Source organism: Macrobrachium rosenbergii, chromosome 3 (assembly GCF_040412425.1).
Source record: "Macrobrachium rosenbergii isolate ZJJX-2024 chromosome 3, ASM4041242v1, whole genome shotgun sequence".
Taxonomy (NCBI): domain Eukaryota; kingdom Metazoa; phylum Arthropoda; class Malacostraca; order Decapoda; family Palaemonidae; genus Macrobrachium; species Macrobrachium rosenbergii.
Genome location: NC_089743.1, coordinates 44,718,977 through 44,739,078, shown reverse-complemented (window position 1 = coordinate 44,739,078; position 20,102 = coordinate 44,718,977). Strand labels below are relative to the sequence as shown.

The 20,102-nt window shown below is 39.8% G+C and overlaps 1 protein-coding gene across 1 annotated transcript in view; it reads right to left on the bottom strand.

Annotated features, from left to right (window-relative positions):
* Cog6 (conserved oligomeric Golgi complex subunit 6) overlaps positions 1–20,102 on the bottom strand; it is a 30,154-nt gene that overhangs the window by 7,711 nt on the left and 2,341 nt on the right. Inside the window, exons 2-10 of the mRNA XM_067131463.1 lie at positions 18,824–18,934; positions 16,452–16,615; positions 11,215–11,392; positions 10,913–11,082; positions 10,262–10,482; positions 4,259–4,437; positions 2,496–2,582; positions 1,662–1,802; positions 1,166–1,327 (exon numbers count right to left, since the gene is read on the bottom strand). Coding sequence (XP_066987564.1) covers positions 1,166–1,327; positions 1,662–1,802; positions 2,496–2,582; positions 4,259–4,437; positions 10,262–10,482; positions 10,913–11,082; positions 11,215–11,392; positions 16,452–16,615; positions 18,824–18,934 — 1,413 coding nt within the window. The remainder of the gene's footprint in view (positions 1–1,165; positions 1,328–1,661; positions 1,803–2,495; positions 2,583–4,258; positions 4,438–10,261; positions 10,483–10,912; positions 11,083–11,214; positions 11,393–16,451; positions 16,616–18,823; positions 18,935–20,102) is intronic.

Below are 20,102 nucleotides of genomic sequence, written 5' to 3'. Positions count from 1 at the left end.
TTGGACATGCCTAATATGTTTAACCATGTGTGTTATTCACCGAGTTTCCATGGATGAAACAGGTTTGACCACCATAAAGGTATGAAAAAGTTACTTTAAACTGATATTCATAATGGCTTGAAGAATGTCATAATTTGAAATAGGTCTGATTTGTTCTAATTTGAAGTTTGTTGACTATGTATTTCATCAGGTTGCCATTTATTAAAGATTATGAGTTTTAGTGATGTTAAATCATCAAGAACAGGAATGGAAACTTTTGATCTTGTAATGATAGTTGCAGCTTTCAATGCTGTACTGTCATTTTCATTTCCTTTTATTCCTAAATGCAGGGATTCAAACTGACTTCAACACTCAAACCTGCTTCATAACACTTGTGGGATGAAAAATTAATTTCCTATACATAAGAAAGCTTAGGAATAAAGTACAGTTTGGGGATTCTTTTTAGAGCTGTTCTAGTTTCTGAAAATAAAAAAAAATCTGTGGTGGTATATTTCTAACAATCTTAAGTGCTGAATTTATTACAAATAATTCTGCAATGAAAACAGAAGCATTACTTGGTAAAGATGTCAGCATATTCTATGCCTAAAAGATTTGGAACCACCAATAAACATTGCATAGTATGTTCCATTGTGTAGCATTTATGATGTCCAGGAATACAGAATAAGAATAATTTTTGAACACATAATACAGATAATTACAAATTCTAACCTTAAGGATAGTCCATGGAGGAGGCAATTATACTTCTGGAGAAATTCTGAATCTCACATTAGGAGATAAGTACTGTGAAAGCAAACTAGGATGGAGAAAAGGAGAAAAGAAAGTTGAATGAAGATGAAATTATTTTTTTCAATCTTGGTTGGGTGAAGCTGGGGAGAATTCTCATGGCTAATGTTAAGCCAACAACACTTGCAAAAGAATGATAATGGCCATTATTGCCTACTAATGGTTAACAAGTGTGCATGCCACAACAGTCACTTGTTGACACCCTCTTTAATCTTCAAGACTTCAGAGGTTAGGTGGCTGGGGGGAATTCAACACATGAATTAAGGCCATTTATAATTGGTGGGTTTGTCATGAAACAAACATAATATTCCATCACAGGTTAATTTAAAAGTTCAATGAAAAATGCAAATATTTTTTTTTCTGAATTTACTGAGAGTATTACCTGGATCATTTCTAATTTCTCTCCTGTTGTATGGAGTAGAGACAAAGTGGAATGTAGTTGGTGGAAACAGTTAAGAAGGTACACAGCAGACTCCACTGTGCCAAGACCTGATGCACTTTCATTGACAGCATTTACTAATGGATCAACGACACAGCTCACAATCTAAATGCAAGAGGAAACAGTTCCTTTTAGATATGCCAACAATAATTCTCACCTTTTACATCTAAATCACTTATCTGAGTTTAAAAGGCAGCAAAAATATCTTAATCCTTACATGTACATCTACAGTATACACAGAGAGCACCTTGTATAGTCACAGAGTAAATCATAGTTATACTTTATGATCCAATTCCAGACAAAATCTTATCAAACTAAAAGAAGAAGTACTAGACAAAAATAAAGAACTCTCATAACTAATATGTAATTCGTATAAATAATTTCTAAAATTTCAGTTAGAGCCAAATCACCTTTATTTAGCCACCATACAGTACAGTACCTGTTTAAAATCATGCTGAGCATCTTCAGCAACTGTAGCTGCAGTAACCACCTCTGTCAGGAGACCAAGTGTCCGCTGAACCCCAGAGGTTGGAGCAAGCATTTCACCGGGAGGTTCAATTCGTTCACTAACGTGGCTCACCTTCGTGAGGATGAAAGTGCATAATATTCAGAACAAAAAAAATTGAGCTCATTACACAGAAATAGTTTTATTTTCATTAACCTCACAAACTGAAGGCTGGTCTTTAATGACATTAAATCAAATAGGTTATTGCACTTACTTTCCAAATGTACCAAAACTATTCCTGTTTCTTCATTTAGGATAACTTTGATAAACATACTTAGTTTACTACACAACAAAACATAAATACTGTTTGATATAAGGAAATATATTTAAAATGTAAAAGCAAACAACATGTGCCTGTAAAATACATGAATCTGTACTCTGTAAATTTTATCTGCTACAAGCATATCAGACAATCTAAAACTGGCTAACCACAGATGGGAAGGTACATGCTGTGTTTACCCAATCAGCGAGCTTTAGTTATCTAATGACACTGTACTCAAGCTAAAGTAATTTGATATATTATTTTCTTTACACCATACCAGGATTTGTATTTGTCTATAACAACAAAAGTATACCTGTATATCATTTGATTTCCTTTAAACCATAAATAATGCTTAATTTTTCAAGCTCTACAATCAGTGTAATTCTGTTATACAATTCCATTTTCTGCTTTAGTTTTTAAAGTTTGTCCTTAACTATTAGTGATTTTCCTGAGAATTATATAAGCACTTAATGAATTCAAGAAAAGGGACAAAAATACAACCCTACCTGGGCCTGTAATGCTGAGATGAACATTTTATGGCTCAGCTGATGTAACTCATCAAGAGTGGCTACAAGAAGGCCAGCATCTGTTACCTGTTGAAATGAGTAAAATTGTAACATTACAGATCAGTTAAAACAAGATTAATGGGATCTTACAAATGGACATGGTTAGGAAATGTGATGAGAAGGGATGAGGAATAGTTGGTTAGAAAAGCAGTAAATATGAAGTTACAAATCAAGAGGTGCTGGACAGAGCTGATTCGTCTTGGTTAGAAAAGCAGTAAATATGAAGTTACAAATCAAGAGGTGCTGGACGGAGCTGATTCATCTTGGTTAGAAAAGCAGTAAATATGAAGTTACAAATCAAGAGGTGCTGGACAAGGCTGATTCGTCTGGTATCAGTCGATGCTCCTGAAGGCCCAACTAGCTGGACAGGCCACGTCATCAGAATGGACGACAGCCGCATCCCCAGGCAAAGCACATTTGGCCAGCTGAAAGAGGGGACGCACAAGCAAGGAAGACCCAGACTAAGGTTCAAAGGCACCTTAAAGAACAGCCTTAGGTGGTGCGGCATCGCACCTCGTGACCTGGAGGCCTCAGCAAAGACAGAAAGCTGTGGGATCCCTAACCCGAACAGCAACTGCTGCATATGAGGAGGATCAGAGATGCTGTCTCACCAATGCAAAAGACAAGAGTCACAGAGCAGTACCCCCAGCAATACCGTCCATAGGCCACAGATGTGACACCTGTGGGTGCCTGTGTGCCTCCAGCTTTAGTTTGTGGAGTCACAGATGTTCACATCGCTGAATGCACAGATTTGTCATTGTCAGACCAGACGGACTACCAAGAAGAGAAGAAATGTGAAGGAAGCAGAACAAAGACCTGTAAGATGGCCCAGGAAATCAAGGCAAAGGGGACAGATGAAGGCCTAGACCTGATGGAAGTTTAGTAAGAAAGAGCAAAGGACAGAGGAGAGTAATGAAACTCATTTCACATCCAATATTATGCAAGGGAATCTAATGTAAAAGCATTTATGACGATGATGAACAAGACCACTGTCCCATTTCTTAACTCCCATACGACTTGCTAAAATGATTTTATCTTGTATTAAAAGAAAACTTGAGCAGGGTACTGTAAGGAGGTTGCATATCTAGATGGGAAGAGATCCAATGGAAGTGAAGACAAGTCAAAGGAAGAAGGAGTGAAGCTGGGAACAAAAGCTGCTGTAAGAACTTTTGTACTATTTATGGTGTCACTTGCAAGGCACACCATAAGCATCAACACTTGAAGGAAAACAAGTGAGAAACAGCTTTTCCCATGATCTTCATTTTAACTTACACTCTATTAACTCATACTATTCTACAATACTGCATTGTGTTCCAGTAGACCAACCTATAATTAAAGGTAATGAAAGGTCAAGCTTCTAAAAATCCACAATTACTGAATGAAAAGGTGAGCCTATAAGGGACAATACAAATGTGTCTACATGGTCTCGTTACACTATTACTTTATAAAGTACTGTAAAACATTTATGCTCTTATGCTGAAAAGAAGGAAGTAGGCATTTTACAAAAAATAATAATGCCAAACAAATCCTTGCAGATAAAAATGAAGAGATGAGCTAAATACAAAGAGGAGAACTGAGATAGCTATGAAGGTTTAAAGATGCAGAATAGGAAAAATACATTAAATGTTACATTAAAAGTACTGTAAAATGATTGACCAAATATCCTAAGACAAACAAATGCCATTTACAGTACATAATCTAACCTGCAAAATTGTATTGTGATAGAAGCGAAGCAGATTACTGATTTTATATAGCTGCACAGGCTTTTTGCTACCCTCCCTTCCTTGGTCTATGACTATCATTTGCTCTATTCTTGTCTTTAAGGGACGGCAAACACTTTCTGAGATACTGGCAACCGTTGAACGAGTCTGCTCAGCTGGATCTGCAATAAAGTACCATTTGGGTTAAAAGTAACACTGTAAAAGCAATATACATCTCATAAACTGCACACCTGCAATATAATGCTTAAAATATTTCATAAAATATGGCATTTCAGTAAATAATTTTAGTTAATGAAAAATTACATTTTTATGATAAAATAAAGTTTTATATATACTTACCAAGTAATTACATTGCTACTAGTTTTACACTCTCAGCAGCTAAAAATGTTGAAATTTGTGGGTGAGCGCTATTTTGTTTGGCTAGGTGACTAACCCCGCCTACTTTCGGGGTAAGAGAGGAACAACTAGCAAAAGGATTCAATTTGTTGATGCCATAATGTTCATGCGAGGGGAGGAGGAGGGCTCCAATCATGTATTTAGTTGGTAAGTGTATATAAAACTTTATTTTATCATAAAAATGTCATTTTACATAAGTAGCTTACCAAGTAACTACATTGCTGATTCCCACATTGACAGGAGGTGGGATGCATGAGCAAATCTACCCCAAAACAATAGTAATGGTAATGAATCTGAGAATAGTAAAACTGCTAGCATTAAAAATGCCTGTTGTTTCCTTACCTGATAAGGGACTACTGCAGGAAGGTGCTGCCTCTATTGGCGCTTTCCTTATCATATAGTAGCATAGTGGTGTAGCTGAGCCTTGCCTGCTATATTAGTGGGTACCTTGTAGCAAGGATGATTCCAACTGCTGACAAAGGTAATTATGTTGTTCCTACCCAGGGCACAGTGCAGAAAATACAATAATAAAATAAACATCACCTAATACCATAAAAAGTTAAACACCACTGCCCAACCCCAGGCTCCTTAAAAACTCAACAACCTCAAATCAATGCGAAGAAAGTAAGGAAGGAATGCTTCCTATGCTTCTTCCCCACGCTACACCAGCCACTGGAAAGAAAGTGAACCCAAAGTACTGCAATTATCGTAAACTGTTTCAATTTCCTTCAAATAATGTGCTGCAAAAGACCAACTTACATTTCCAAAAAGTTGCTTGCAATACAGAGGAGAGACACAAATTATGCTTGCATGCCAACAAAGTGGCTACAGCTCTGATTTCATGAGCCTTGACTTTACAAAATGGAAAAACCTTATCTTCAATCAAAGAATGGGCTTCCGAGATGAGGTCTCTAAGGAAGAATGCCAGGACATTCTTCGAAAGTGGCCGAGAAGGATTCTTAACAGAACACCATAAAGCATTTGAAGGACCACGACTCACCTTTGTTCTGTGAAGATAAAAACTTAGAGCTCTCACAGGACACAATACTCTCCCTCATCTGGGCCTACAATTTCAGACACACTTTTAATTGCAAAGGAACGAGGCCACAGTTTGGAAATGGGCTTGTTCTTGGCTAGAAATCCCAAAGAGAAGGAACAGACAGCATTTCCTTGGGAGTAGCTACTCTTCTGTCTATTGCATGGACCTCGTTGATTTGTTTTGCGGTCGCCAAAGCAACTAGAAAAAGGGTCTTTTTAGTCAGACTTCTTACAGAAATCGAATGCATATGCTCAAATCGGGGCCCAGACAACCATTCAAGAACTACGTCCAGGTTCCATGGCATTACTGCTACCTCTTCTGTCTTGTGGTGTCAAACCATCTAATTAGATCTAATAATCCTGGCTAGAGGAAAAGGTCCACTCGCCCGTGTTTGAAGACATAGCTTAACATGGCCCTATAACCCTTGATCATTGAGGATGACAGGTTTCTATTGGTCTTAAGATATAGCAGAAAGTATGCTATTTCAGCTATAGATGTCTGAGAGGAAAACACTCTGTGCTTTCTGCACCATTCTCTAAAAATTGTCCACTTAGCCTGATATACAGTAAACCCCCCGTATTCGTGGTCTCACTATTTGCAGACTCACGTATTCGCAGATTTCTCTGTGGAACGTATCTACCCATTATTCGTGGAAAATTCGCCCATTTGCAGTATTTTTCACTGAGAAATATTCACTAATTATTGTATTTTCATATCATTTTCATGACTAAATGCACTTTTTGTGATAAAACTATTAAAATACTCAGGTATAAGCATTTGTAGAGGGGTTTTTTGTGTTTAAACTATCAAAATAGGCAGTTCTAAGTGTTTTTAGAGGGTTTTAAGTATTCGCAGATTTTAGCTATTTGCGGGGGGTGGGGGTGAGGTATGCATCCCCCGCGAATACTGGGGGTTTACTGTACTCTATCAGAGGACTGCCGCCTGCATTTGGCAATAGCTTGCGAAGCCGATCTTGAAAACCCCTTCTTTATAAGAAGTTTCCTGATAATTTGTAGCCTGTCAGAGTCCCTGATGAAAGTGCCAGAAGTGGGGTTGTTTTAGTAGATGAGGTCTTTGAGGTAACAGCCTCGGAAAGTCTGTGAGGAGGTTGAAAAGATCAGGGAACCATTCCTTTGTTGGCCAAAAAGGAGCAACTAGGATCATTGACAGGTTTTGATGAGTCTGGAATTTGTTGATCATCTTTCTTACCATACTGAAAGGGGGGAAAAGCATAAAGGTGACTGTTTGACCAGTCCTGAAGCATGGCATCGGTTGCCCATGCTAAAGGATCCGGGACTGGCGAGCAAAACAGGGGGAGACGATGGTTCCTGGAAGTCGTGAACAGGTCTATGAATGGAGTCTCCCACAACTTCCATAAATCCGAGGCAAACCTGAGGATCCAGAATCCACTCCGTGGGTAACACTTGTTTCTGGCGGCTTAATTCGTCCACCAGAACTTTGAGCTTCCATTGAATGAAGCGTGTAAGAAGCCTGACCTGAAATTGTTCTGCCCAAAGCAGAAGATCCCTTGCCGTCTCGCAAAGGGAGAATGTGTTCCCCCTTAGTTTTTGATATATGACAGGGCAGTTGCACTGCTGGTTGCACACTTCTTCCTTGAAAAATTGTAACCCCAGATGAAATGCCTTCAGTTCCTTGACATTTATATGCCAATCTCAGAGCACGCCAACCTAGGTTTGACACATCTGAGAAGAAGTCTAGGTTGGGGTTCAATGGGAGGAAGGATTTCCCTTGCAACAACCTTCCTTCTAAGCTCCACCAAAGTAGATCTTCTTTTATCCTGGGAATCACTCAGAATGAGAATGAGTCTGGGTATTTTTTCCTGTTCCAGCTGATTCTTAAGAAGAATTGGAGCTGTCTTATATGGAGCCTGCCCAGAAGGACGAACTGTTCTATAGAAAATAATGTCCCCAGAAAGCTCATCCATTCGTTGGTGGAGCAATGATCCAGAAGAAGAAATCTGCTTACTGTCCTGAGGCAAGACTATTCTTTTTGGGGAGGGGGAAACCTGAAAACTCCCAGAGTCTATCAACATCCCTAAATAAAGAATCCATTGTGATGGAATCAACTGAGACTTCTGAAAGTATATCATCAATCCCAGCTCCTGGGCCAGGAGAAGAGTCTTTTGAAGGTTCTCCAAACATTTTTCCTTCGATTGGGCCTGAAGTAGCCAATCATCCAAATAAAGGGAGATCTTGATTCCCATCACATGGAACCATTTCTCTAGGGGAGCGAGAACTCTGGTAAACACTGGTGGCACCGTCGATAACCCGAAACATAGAGCGAGGGACTGGGACACTTTGTTCCCGAACATGAACCTCAGAAACTTCCTTAATTCCCGATGCATTGGGACGTGGAAGTAAACGTCCTGCATATCTACTGATGTCATCCAGTCTCCCTGGTGAATGGATGACATGACGGTTCGATTTGTCTCCGTCTTGAATTTTGTCTTATGTATGAAGACATTTAATATGCTGACGTCCAGGATGGGCCTCCAGCCCTCTGAAGCTTTGGGCACCACAAGATGATGATTGTAGAGTCCGGGGAGTTCATGTTCTCTACTAAAACTATCGCCCCCTTCTTGAGAAGGGACAACACTTCCTCTGAGAGGGCCAAAAACTTCTTCGAGCCTTTGGAGTAAGCTGACAAGGTTATTAGAAAGCTGACTAAAGGTGGCTTTTCTTTGAAGGGGATGGTATAAGGGTCAGTACGTTGACAATCCAGGGCTCTGCCCCCCTTCTCTTTCCAATTCTCCCAGAAGAGAAGGGGCCTGGCTCCTATAGAAGTTCAGAAGACAAAATTCTCACCTGAGGTTCTCTTAATGGCTCTGGAGGCAAACCTGCCGGAAGAGTGAAATCTAGAGAAAGATCTCTGTCTGCTGCCATGAAATGGCCTGGTCTGCAGCGGGGAGACTGTCCTGGAGGCATGAGTGGGCATCTCTTTAGGCCTCCTAGAGGATTGGGCAAGAAGATCTTGCATACTCTTCTTCTGAAGATCTGAAGTGATCTCCAGAACTGTAGCCTGCAGGAACAGGTGATGAATATCCAGCGGGGAAAACATAAGGGCTGACTTCTGTGAGGGAGTCACTCCCTTAGAGGTATAGCAACACCACAGTTCTCTCTTTTTAAAGACTCCCAACGTGTACAGGGAAGCTGACTCCTGGGAACCATCCCTGATCCCTTTATCAATACACGAGAGGACCCCCAGCCAATCGGAGGCACTATCTTCAGGAATAACAGTGCCAGTCCTTAATCTTATGGGCTAGAGAGCCCACTGCCCAATCAAGAAAACTCAAAACTTCATATACCTTGAACAAGTTTTGGAGAAGATGTGAAAGTTCCGTTGAAATGAACATAATCTTTGCTGACTCTCTACCAAAGGAGGAACAGAAGGAAAATGCTCTGGACTGTCCCAATGACTGCAAGACAGAAGAGGACTGCGAAGAGGCTCTCTGAATTTCTTACATGGCACTGGAGGAGAATGCGACATATCACCAGCACAGCTTTTCAAAGGGTGTGATTCATTCGCAAAATGCCACTGGCGCCTGGGAGAAGAATCATCAGAGCTAGATAGAAGACGATGCACATCCAAGGATATGCCTTTCCAGTGGTGCTTGGCTGCAACCTGGGATTCAACAACAGGTCCAACTGAGGGGGCGACTACCCGTGGGCAGACCTCACCGACCTCCCTTAGGCTATCAGTTTGACTCCTCCCAGGTTTAGGGCAGTGCAGTATGACACTGACCTTTGCCTAGGAGAATCAGTGGGACGGGCAGTCACCTCCTTCACCAACACATCACTAACACTAGGCACAACTGGGCACTCCACCAACACGGCACTGGCAGTAGGCATTACTGGGTGCTCCAAATCACTCTTATTGTCCATAAGGACCTTAACCGATGAGGCTAACTGAGCAATAGATTCTACAATGAATTCGAACGTTTTACAGATCTTACACTCGAGGCTGGCAATGGGGTTGGGTTCAGAAGTGAGACAGCCGGTGAAGGAACGGGTTGCACAGAAACAAATTGAATCCTTTTGCTAGTTGTTCCTCTCTTACCCCAAAAGTGGGGTTAGTCACCTAGCCAAACAAAATAGTGTGACCCGCGAATTTCAGAATTTTTAGCTGCTGAGTGTGTGAAACTAGTAGCAATGCAATTACTTAGTAAGTTATTTATATAAAAATATATTATCATCATCATCTGAGATGTTCCATCTTAGGCCTTCATTAAAAGAAAAAAAAAAAGTCCTTTTTTTAGTTCCCTAAGGGGTCTAGTGCTTATATGTCCATTTACATTTAAAAAAAATAACTAGAGGTGCAGGTTTCCCAAACAAAGCTCATTATCACTCCTGTGATCCATAAAATTCATATACGTAAGTCCTTTCTCCTGTTGCCATTACATCCCTTACTAGATCAATTTCCAGTAAATAACTGTACAATCTTATGGTCATATATAAGCTACAAATGCTTCAGTGTTCCTTGCATGAAATCATCCAATGCATGAATATTATATTAAACTCCTGGTCACCTACCAATATTGGTACACTTGGCAAAAAGAGTCTGGGCTGCTTCTCTTTCTGAGGGCAGGGCTTGATGTACCCAAGCCAACATATCACCCACATAGCGTAATGGGTCATGTGCTTGCAGTTCGATTGGTCTGGGAGCTCCTCCTGGCCCTCCAATTGTAAGGGCATCTAAGAACCCACGAACAAGCCAGCCTCTTCTTACTACAACCCATTCTTCAACTACCAAACTGTAAAAGAAACATTAAATTTGAAATCCATCCCTCTGAGGGAGAATTGGAACTGGAATATAGAATTTAGGCCAAAGGCCAAGTGCTGGGACCTGTGAGGTCATTCACTTCTGAAAATCATGATGAACCAATCCTTAAGAGAGGGTGAGAAGTAAGATGGGAGAAAGAGAATATGAAAAGATAAATAGTAAAAGGAATGAAAGGGGTTGCAGCTAGGGGCTGAATGGACGCTGCAAAGAACCTTAGGTAATGCCTTCAGTGCCAAGAGGGAGAAGATTTTTAACTCAGTGCTTTAGTAAACTACTTAATAACGACCAGTTATATAAAAAAACTACAATAAAATTTCCCACCATCATCAACATACTGTATATAAAATTATCTTCGGCACATTTACAAACTAACCAACTGCATCTCAGTGACCTCCACTTACTTGAACAAAACTGGCCTTTCCTGAAGGGCAACAAGTGCCTGAGGGAGAAGAGGAGAAGGATCTGGCGAACGACACTGACTCTGGCACCACCGATAAAGACGTTCTAGACCTGCTTCTCGACACACATTCATCTGCTCCATGACATCCAGTGCTGTCTTCTGATGACCAGTCTGAGGATTATTTAACAATAAGTACAATGTGCATAAAACGAGAAACAATATTTAAATTTACTGCACATCTTATAACATTATCCTGAACGATATTAACAGTTATGTAATAAAAAGTAAGTGAGACATCCTAACCTGAAGCAAATATTTTGTACTGTTCCTTATTTTCTGTGTTTTTTCCAGAACAGCGAAAAATTCTTGAGTGATTGGAGATTCTCTGGTAGAACCTTTGATGACTGACACTTCATCGGGTGCTAACTGAAAGGTTTTTACGAAGGCTTCTGCAACCTTTTCTTGCATATGTAGTTTATGGCTGTTGAAATACATACAGTACAGTAAATATAAAACTTAAAAACTGAATGAATACAGGAATTTTCAACACTACAGATTATGCAAAGATATGTGCAATGTATTGAGAAAAGAATAAAATATTTAGACAATTACATGTAAAATGACATTTTTATGATAAAATAAAGTTTTATATATGCTTACCACGTAACTACATAGCTATAGTTTCACTTAACCATGGCAGTTCAAAATTTGAGATTCGCTACTGTTTTAGTGTAGGTAACTAGACCCCACCCACTTTTGGGGAAGAATAGCTACAATAGTGCTGACGACCTCAATTCATTTGTGCCCTATGTCCATGAGAAGGGAGGTGGGGGGGCTCTGATTATGTAGTTACTTGGTAAGTATATATAAAACTTTATTTTATCATAAAAATGTTATTTTTATATAAGTAACTTACCAAGTAACTAAATAGCTGAATCCCACACTGATAGGATGTGGGATGCATGGACATGTTCTACCCAAAAACACTCAGTAAAGGAGATGAATTTGAAAGAGAAAGGTAGCTAGCATTGATGTAATGCTTGTTGTAACCTTACCTGGTTACAGAGCTGCAGCAGGAAGATGCAGTGACAAGGCAGCAAAGCCGAGAGCAGTCTCTACTTCAGTGGGAGAACCTTGCAGTCGAGGATTACTCTGAGGACTGACAAGGTCATACAAAATGAATACCCTTGCCCTGGGCACAGTACAATGAACACAACCAGAAATTTGTTACCACACAATATTAAAAACAAAACCATCACTCAGCCATTAAAAAACAACGACTGGCAGTTGGGTACTCCTGGTATAAGGAGATAGAGGATTGACAGGAATATCCCCTATCCTTCTTCCCCCAATACCATGCCAGCCATGGCCAATGGACCTAATGTACTGCAATTATTATATATTGTCTCCACATTGCACAAATAATGGGAGGAAACACTGATTTTGACTTCCAGTAGGTTGATTGGAGAATCATGGAGAGCGACAAATCCTTCTTGAAAACCAACGAAGTGGCGACTGCTCTAATCTCATGAGCTTTGACTTTAAAAACAGGAAGATTATCTTCTTGAATTTTCGAGCGTGATTCTGAAAAACACTCTTCAAAAAGAAGGCCACGGCATTCTTAGATAATGGTCGTGAAGGGTTCTTCACCGAACACCATAGATTCTGAGAAGGACCTCTAATCCCTTTGGTCCTGTCAAAATAGTACTTAAATGCTCTAACTGGGCAAAGAGCTCTCTCCTGGTCTGCTAGTCTCAGGATATTTAACAAACTCTTGATCATGAACAAACGGGGCCAGGGGTTGGATGGCGTTTTGTTCTTTGCATCTCCCTCTGAAAAGCCCACTAGCTTACTGAAGGCATGTAATTCGCTGATCCTCTTTGCCATAGCTATAGCAACTAAAAAGAGAGTCTTCCTGGTTAAATTCCTCAGTGATAAAGAGAGAAGGGGCTCAAATGGAGGGCCAGAGAGCCATTTGAGGACGACATCTAGATTCCAGGCGACTGACATAGACTTCTCTTGCTTGGAAGTGTCTAGGGACTAATTAGATCGCTTATGTCTTGATTAGCAGACAAATCGAGACCGCTATGTCTAAACACAGTTTAGCATAGACCTATAACATCTGATTGTAGAGGTGGCCAAGCCTCGAGAGGACCTCAGAAACATAAAAAATCAGCGATCTGTGCTACAGAGGTTTTAGAAGACGATACGCCATGTCTTCGGCACCAATCATGAAAGACTGTCCATTTTGTCTGGTAGATATTAGCAGACGACTGATGTCTGCACTGGGCGATTGTGTCTGCAGCATTTCTTGAAAATCCCTTTGCCCTGACAAGCTCCCTGGCAGTCTGAAGCCTGTCAGAGCAAAAGCGGATAAGCCTAGATGGAAGTGATGGAAGTGAGGCTGCTTTAGAAGGCTTTTCTTCTGAGGGAGAAGTCTGGGGAAGTCTATTAAGAGACTGAGAAGTTCTGCGAACCACTCCACTAAGCGTCATGGATACGTTGGTGTAGGTCATAAACTTGTTTAGGACTTCTCTCACCATGCTGAACAGTGGGAAGGCATAGACATCCAAGTCCGACCAGTCCTGGAGCATGGCATCAGTTGTCCATGCCCAAGGGTCCGGGGCTGGGGAAACACTAAACAAGGAGGCGATTGTTCCTCGACGTTGCAAACAGGTCTATTGAAGGCTTTCCCCACCGCTTCCAGAGGTCAGTGCACACCTGTGGATTCAGCGTCCATTCCATTGGTAGGACCTGTCTGCAGCAACTTTTGTCCGCAAGAATATTTAATTTTCCCTGGATGAAGTGAGTTACCACCCTGGTGCAGTAGTTCTCTGCCCAGAGAAGAAGATCCTTCGCCGTTTCGTAAAGGGAGGAGTGAGTCCCTCCCTGATTTTTGATGTAGGCCAATGCGGTCATGTTGTTCGAGTGGACTGTGACTGTCTTGCTGCAAGTCTTCGTCGCAAAATGTTGAAGAGCCAAGTGAATTGCCTTTAGTTCTCATACATTTATATGTAGTCTCTTTTCTTCTAATGACCACTTCCCGGAAATCTCCATGTCGTTTCAAAGGGCCCCCCAACCCAGATCCAATGCATCTGAGTACAATGTTAGGTCGGGGCTCAGCGGGTGCAATGACTTTCCTGCTAAAAACCTCTCCTCTGCAAGCCACCACTGAAGATCCTCCTTGATCTTGGGAGTGATGCAGAAAATGAAGGAGTCTGGGAGAGTCTTCCTCTGCCAACTGGCCTTTAGGAAGAATTGCAGGACTCTTGTGTGTAACCTTCCCAAAGGCACAAACTTCTTGATGGGCTCTAGAGTGCCCAGCGGACTCATCCATTTGTTGGCTGTGCACGACGGGCAAGATATGAAGTTCCTTACTTTCTTCAGGCAGTCTTGAATCCGAAAAGTCAGAGCATCGATCCTCATCCCCAAATAGAGAATCGATTGCGTTGGAGTAAATTGAGATTTCTGAACACTGATTAAAAGATCCAACTCTTGGGTCAGTAGAAGAGTCTTTGGAAGGTCCTCTGTGCATCTTGTCTTTGATGGGGAACGTAGTAGCCAGTCACCTAGATATAAACAGATGTTGATCCCCTTGAGATGGAGCTGTCTCGGCACAGGGGCAAGAACACAGGTGGATACTTGTGGAGCTGTAGGGAGGCCAAAACAGAGCCCTGAACTGAAGGTCCGATGCATCTGCATAAAAGGATAGGTCCGGGCTCGGAATACGAAGAGACTTTCCCTTTGACCAACCAACGACAACTGGTGGGCACTCACAGTAAATCCTTTCCAACAGCTGTCAGAATTATGCACCACAGTATCAGATGAGGGGGCGACTGCCCATGGGCAAACCCCACTGACCTCCCTTGGATCTCTGGTATGTTTACTCCCAGGTTCAGGGGAGTGTGACAGTGACCTTTGTCTTAGGAGAATCAGTGGGACAAACAGCCACCTCCTCCACTGGCACTGACACTTGTTTAAAACTGAAATTCATCCATCAGGACCTTAAGTGACTCACCTAATTTAGATACAGTGTTGACAACAAGATCAAATTTACGGTCAACTTTACTCTCGAGGCTGGCTACGGCATCGGGATCAGAAGCATGGGAGCCAGGAACAGTTAATGGAAAAATATTTGGAGGACTAAGGATGGGAGATAATACAAGGCAGGAGAAAGAGGAACATTAAGGTCAAAGACTTGAATGTTAGAGACAGATTCTAAGCTCAAAGCCCTACTCTCAGCTCTAACAGCCGCCTTCCTTTTCACATCCCTATCTAATTTGTATAAATGAGATTTCAAAACTTTCCACTTTTTCTCATCCCAGTCAACACATTCAGCACAAGTAAGATCTTTTGAGCACTCTTGTCCTCAACACTTAGTGCAAACTGTATGACTATCGCAAGTCACTTTAGTCACTTGAGTCTTACATCCTTCGCTACAATATCTAACACTTGATGCACTAGAATCAGACATATTGTATGAATAACAGCTAAGCTAAGCTGAAAAGCTACCAAAATCAACAATACTTCATCAATTCCTTGGAAAAGCAATGAAGAAAACTTCAAAACCAAACCACCAAAACTTTCGATGTTGCGTCGAATGTCGACAGAAAAGAAGTGATTTTCTCTGGTTTGCTGTACCTATTGTTCCCTGACAGAGAGCAGGGTCGTTACCTACACTTATAACAATTGAATCACTACTGCGAACTTTAACTTTTAACTGCCGATTGCGTAGAAAGTATAGCTATGTAATTACTTGGTAAGTTACATGTATGAAAATATACCATAGAGGTAAAAAAAAAAAAAAATGAGACTTTAAGCAATAAATAAAACTCTCTTACATCACAAACATCAAAAAAGTAACTACACCTCAAAATTGACAATCCATTTATTTTTCACTGTCCTAATTCCACTGATATTTCACTTGTTAATGCATTTCAAAATAAAAGGAACAAGCTTACGCTAGTGTTTATAAACTATCATGTTGGGGAGACCAGCTGGCCTCCTTCACAAAGATTAACTGATCTTAAATGATCAGTAAGGCATGATTCAGATCTCTGGGCTTTTCTTACACATAAGGGGTACTGGTCATAGCATAAACTGGAGATGAGGCCAAGTCACATAAAAAGGAAGACTCGAGTCTAGAACCCACAGTCAAACTGATATATGAACATATCACAAAGGCACTGAAAATCCAATTTTGATGGCCTTCATTTTAAGAACCCTTCTCATCCACCCACCACACTCAAGCCAGGTGGGAGCTATTGGGGATTAAAGCAATGACAGACTGATCCCTTTCAACACAAAACCACCATTGTTCCTAACCTTACCAAAGTTGATATTCCACACAAGTATATATACTCCATATAAATATTCTTGTCACTTAACCACTGTCACATACACCAGTGATCAATAGTGAAGGTACTGTCAGTAAAAACATAAGGCTTTACTGCGTTACTTTTGTTTTCTTGAGCTTTTATTTCATAAAATAAAATGCCATTAGACTATACTGTAGTAAAAGATATTCATGCCAGGGATACCTCTGATTCTGAAGTGAGTTTGTCTGATGAATAAGATGCCTAGTCTCGCTCTTTGTTGCCTGTAATCTTCGCTTCATGTCGACACATACTTCGTTCATTGAGCTCACCTCCTTGTACATTGCATCTACTGATTCTTTTACTTCCCGAAGAGCTGACACAAACTCCTGTAATGATGGCCATTCATCAAAATGCAACTCTGTAGATATAATCTAGCAATGTTTAATAAACTTAACTAATTTATAAAAATCAAATACAAACTTTATTGGAAGCTGCAAAAAACTAAATTAATAGCAGTAAAACAACTAAAAATACTGTACAAATAAAAACCATTAATTCGGTTTTATTAAATCACTTGAATTACTGCTGATTAATCTGCCCATATTACTAATTCAGTACAATTAAATCAGTTGAATTACTGCTGATTAATCTGTCTTGACTGAAGAATAAATTTTCTGAAATGAGGACATCTAAGCTAGCAAATGAATCCATTAAATTCATGGGAGTCTACTTACTGCCTGGACAATTGTACAAGCAACTTGTTGTGTTATGACAGTGTTATGACACATGAGCTATGATGTTAATTATGTTCAACTGCTAAAGTATTATTTGGGTCCCATTTATGTCAAAATTTTTATCTTGTTACTGACAACTACTCAAGTGATGATGATGGGCACTAACACCAGTGACATGCATGACTCTGCTGTCTGTAAACTTTTAAAACAAACCTGCAGTCTGAATAAACAGAGGAGCTGATGTGGAACAAATAATTGTAATGGTGATTTTTGTGGTTCAACCCCATTTTAAAGTGAAGGAAAAGGCAACCAAATGGACACTGAGAGAGCAAATGAAAGGAAGGGAAGCAGCACAAGCTGCTGAGCCTCAGCTGGGGGAAGGGGTTCTCTGAGTTGTTTAAGAAACTTTTACTCAGGAACTGAAAGTATCTTATATGTACCACAATACTCATCCCTTCTATTTCTATATAGATAAGAATTGCACATGAATGATGACTAGCAGTGCTTGTCAACCAAAGAATTTGATCCTTTTAATTCCCCACTGATTTCCTCAGGAACTTTTCATATGTTTCAAAATACTTTATAAGCCATAAAATGAAAGTGTGGAACTTGCCACAAAGCAAACAGAAAAAAAAAAAAAAAATAGAAGTAAACATAGTGAGATAAAAATAATTACAATAAGCTAACATTATGTTGCAATCAGTGGCTTCTGTTTCCCAAAGCTGCATAACGATGGATAAACAAGTGATTAAGGAGGATGTTGTTAATTTTTGATGCAGTATGGACAATACTAATATTAAACACTAAATCACTTTTGTAATTTTATTGTCTATCAAAATTATCAGTACAATGCTGAAACTGATTGAATAGGAATATGGAAATGGAACTAAAACAGCTACATTTGGATAATAAAATCAATAAGTGGCTTATACTAGGATGTGAAAAAGTCATTGGCATTTACCAGTATTCATCATAAAAGTATGATAAAATTTGGTTTCATTATACTGTAAGATTTTTTACTAGCTGTTTTCTGCATATGTCTCTATTACAACTGAAAAATAGCTTTGCAAAATTAAACTACTGTAATGAAATACTCTATCATTCATGCATAAATTAACATATCAATAAAGTACAATACTGCACTATACAAATACAAAGCTCTTTGGTTTATATTGTTTAGTTAAAGTTTTCTGGCTAAGAGGCATTGGATCTATACATAATGCCAACGGAAGGGCGGGGGTAGGTGAGGGGGGGAGGAAAGTTTAAGAACCATTACTTTAGGGGGACAGAGTGATAGGAGATTTGATGATATGATTTATAAATGTTTGGCTTGTTGACCTGACACTAGAACCACTAAGTTATTCAGTATTACAAGGGAAAGTAATAATGAAGGAATTTAAACAAGGTGTAAATGTAATTGATCCATGCTCTCAGTTTTTATCAATAACCCTGAAATTAATAATTTTATCCTTTTTTTTTCACTAAAAGCATTTTAAATAATTTTCACTTAGCTACCACAAATAAAACCAAAGTTAATGGGCTGACTTACGTCAATGTTCCAACACTATAGACTTGCACATTCTATATAAACCGAGCATAAAAATGATAAAATCTATCAAAATCAAATGCAAAACATCAAAAACATTATCATAAAATTATTAAGGCCACATGTCAAAATCATATTAATTGACCCAAATTTTGCCATGATTTAAGTACATCTGTCAGAAATTCCAAACAAGAAGCTTTACTGTACCTAACTTATGAGAGTTCATAACAACTCTGTCAACACAGAACTACCCAAACCAATCAACAATATTGTAAGAAAGTTTATTGTTTTGACATATGACCTCCATTACTTACTTCACTGATGGCCACACTTCTCTTCTCAATCTCTCCTCTTAAATTCCGTCGACTTCTCAGGGTATTTTCCGTGAAGAAGGTGGACAGCTCTTTAAGAGCATCAAGAGTATCCTGAAAAATAAATTCTATGGTGAGGCTAACATTAATTAGTAGTATTACTGAATATAACAGCCTTTGTCAGGGGTTACTGTCAGATTGAGATAATTTGCTATAGGTTTTCAAAACATCATTTATCTACTAACATAACAAAGGATAGTCATCATGACACCCATGAGAAGTGTACCTAGAACTGTATGACTGCTTAAAGCCAATTTTGAGATACTTTTAAAGGCAGCTACTACCAGTCTTTATTAATGAATCATGAGTATAGAATGTTAGTGGGGGAAAGTACTTGAGTAAACCTAGCCCAGTAAATCGGTCAGAGTCATATATAGGAGAACCTTGGCCTACCACAGCAAGTATCCTGGGGTAGGGAAGCATCTGAATACTTGGAGTTAGCACTAGGCCTAGCCTTAAAACTAATGTTAGGCCCAGGCTAGTAACAACAGGCTAGCCTAGCATAACCAAGCTCCAAATCTGGTAGCTAGCCAGGCCTAGGTTAGCCTAACCTTACATCCAAGAGAAAACATTTCTGGCTTTTCATCTCTACTCTGCAGAACCTTCCTTCTGGAATGCTTGTTGTCTCTAGAATCTACAGTACCAACATAGGCCTAATATAAGTGACTAACATGAATCTAACCTAAGGCTATTCAGGCATATCCTCCATTTTTTAAAATACTGTGGTAATATGGAAAACCAGTTGTGTACACATTGTTCTGCTATGCATGATGTCATGTTGGGAGCATTAAGAGGAGATTAAAACTCCCTGCCCCCACAACTCTCTGGGCAAGTCAGGGCAAGAACCTTAGATTTGGTTAAGTTAGAATGTAACCATCCCTGGTGAAATAGCTTATGTCTTTAACCTGCTTTATGCTGCAGCAACCCACGGAAATAACATACGTGATTCTTTGGCACTTTTACCGAAACTACTATGGTGACACCAAATTCAGTAAAACTGAAGACCAATACCACAGACTTGTTCCTACCAGTTGCTGATCAGAATATTTACTGCCTTTGGTTTAAATTTTCATCTATAGCCTATTTATGGCTCTTATCTTTATGACATTTACCAAATTTTGTTTATGATTTTAGGTTCATTCCCAAGGGGCTGTTACTAAACATAACGTCCATTTGGCACATAAACTAATAGTATCTGAACCAGAGGGGCGCTGTAGTTGCC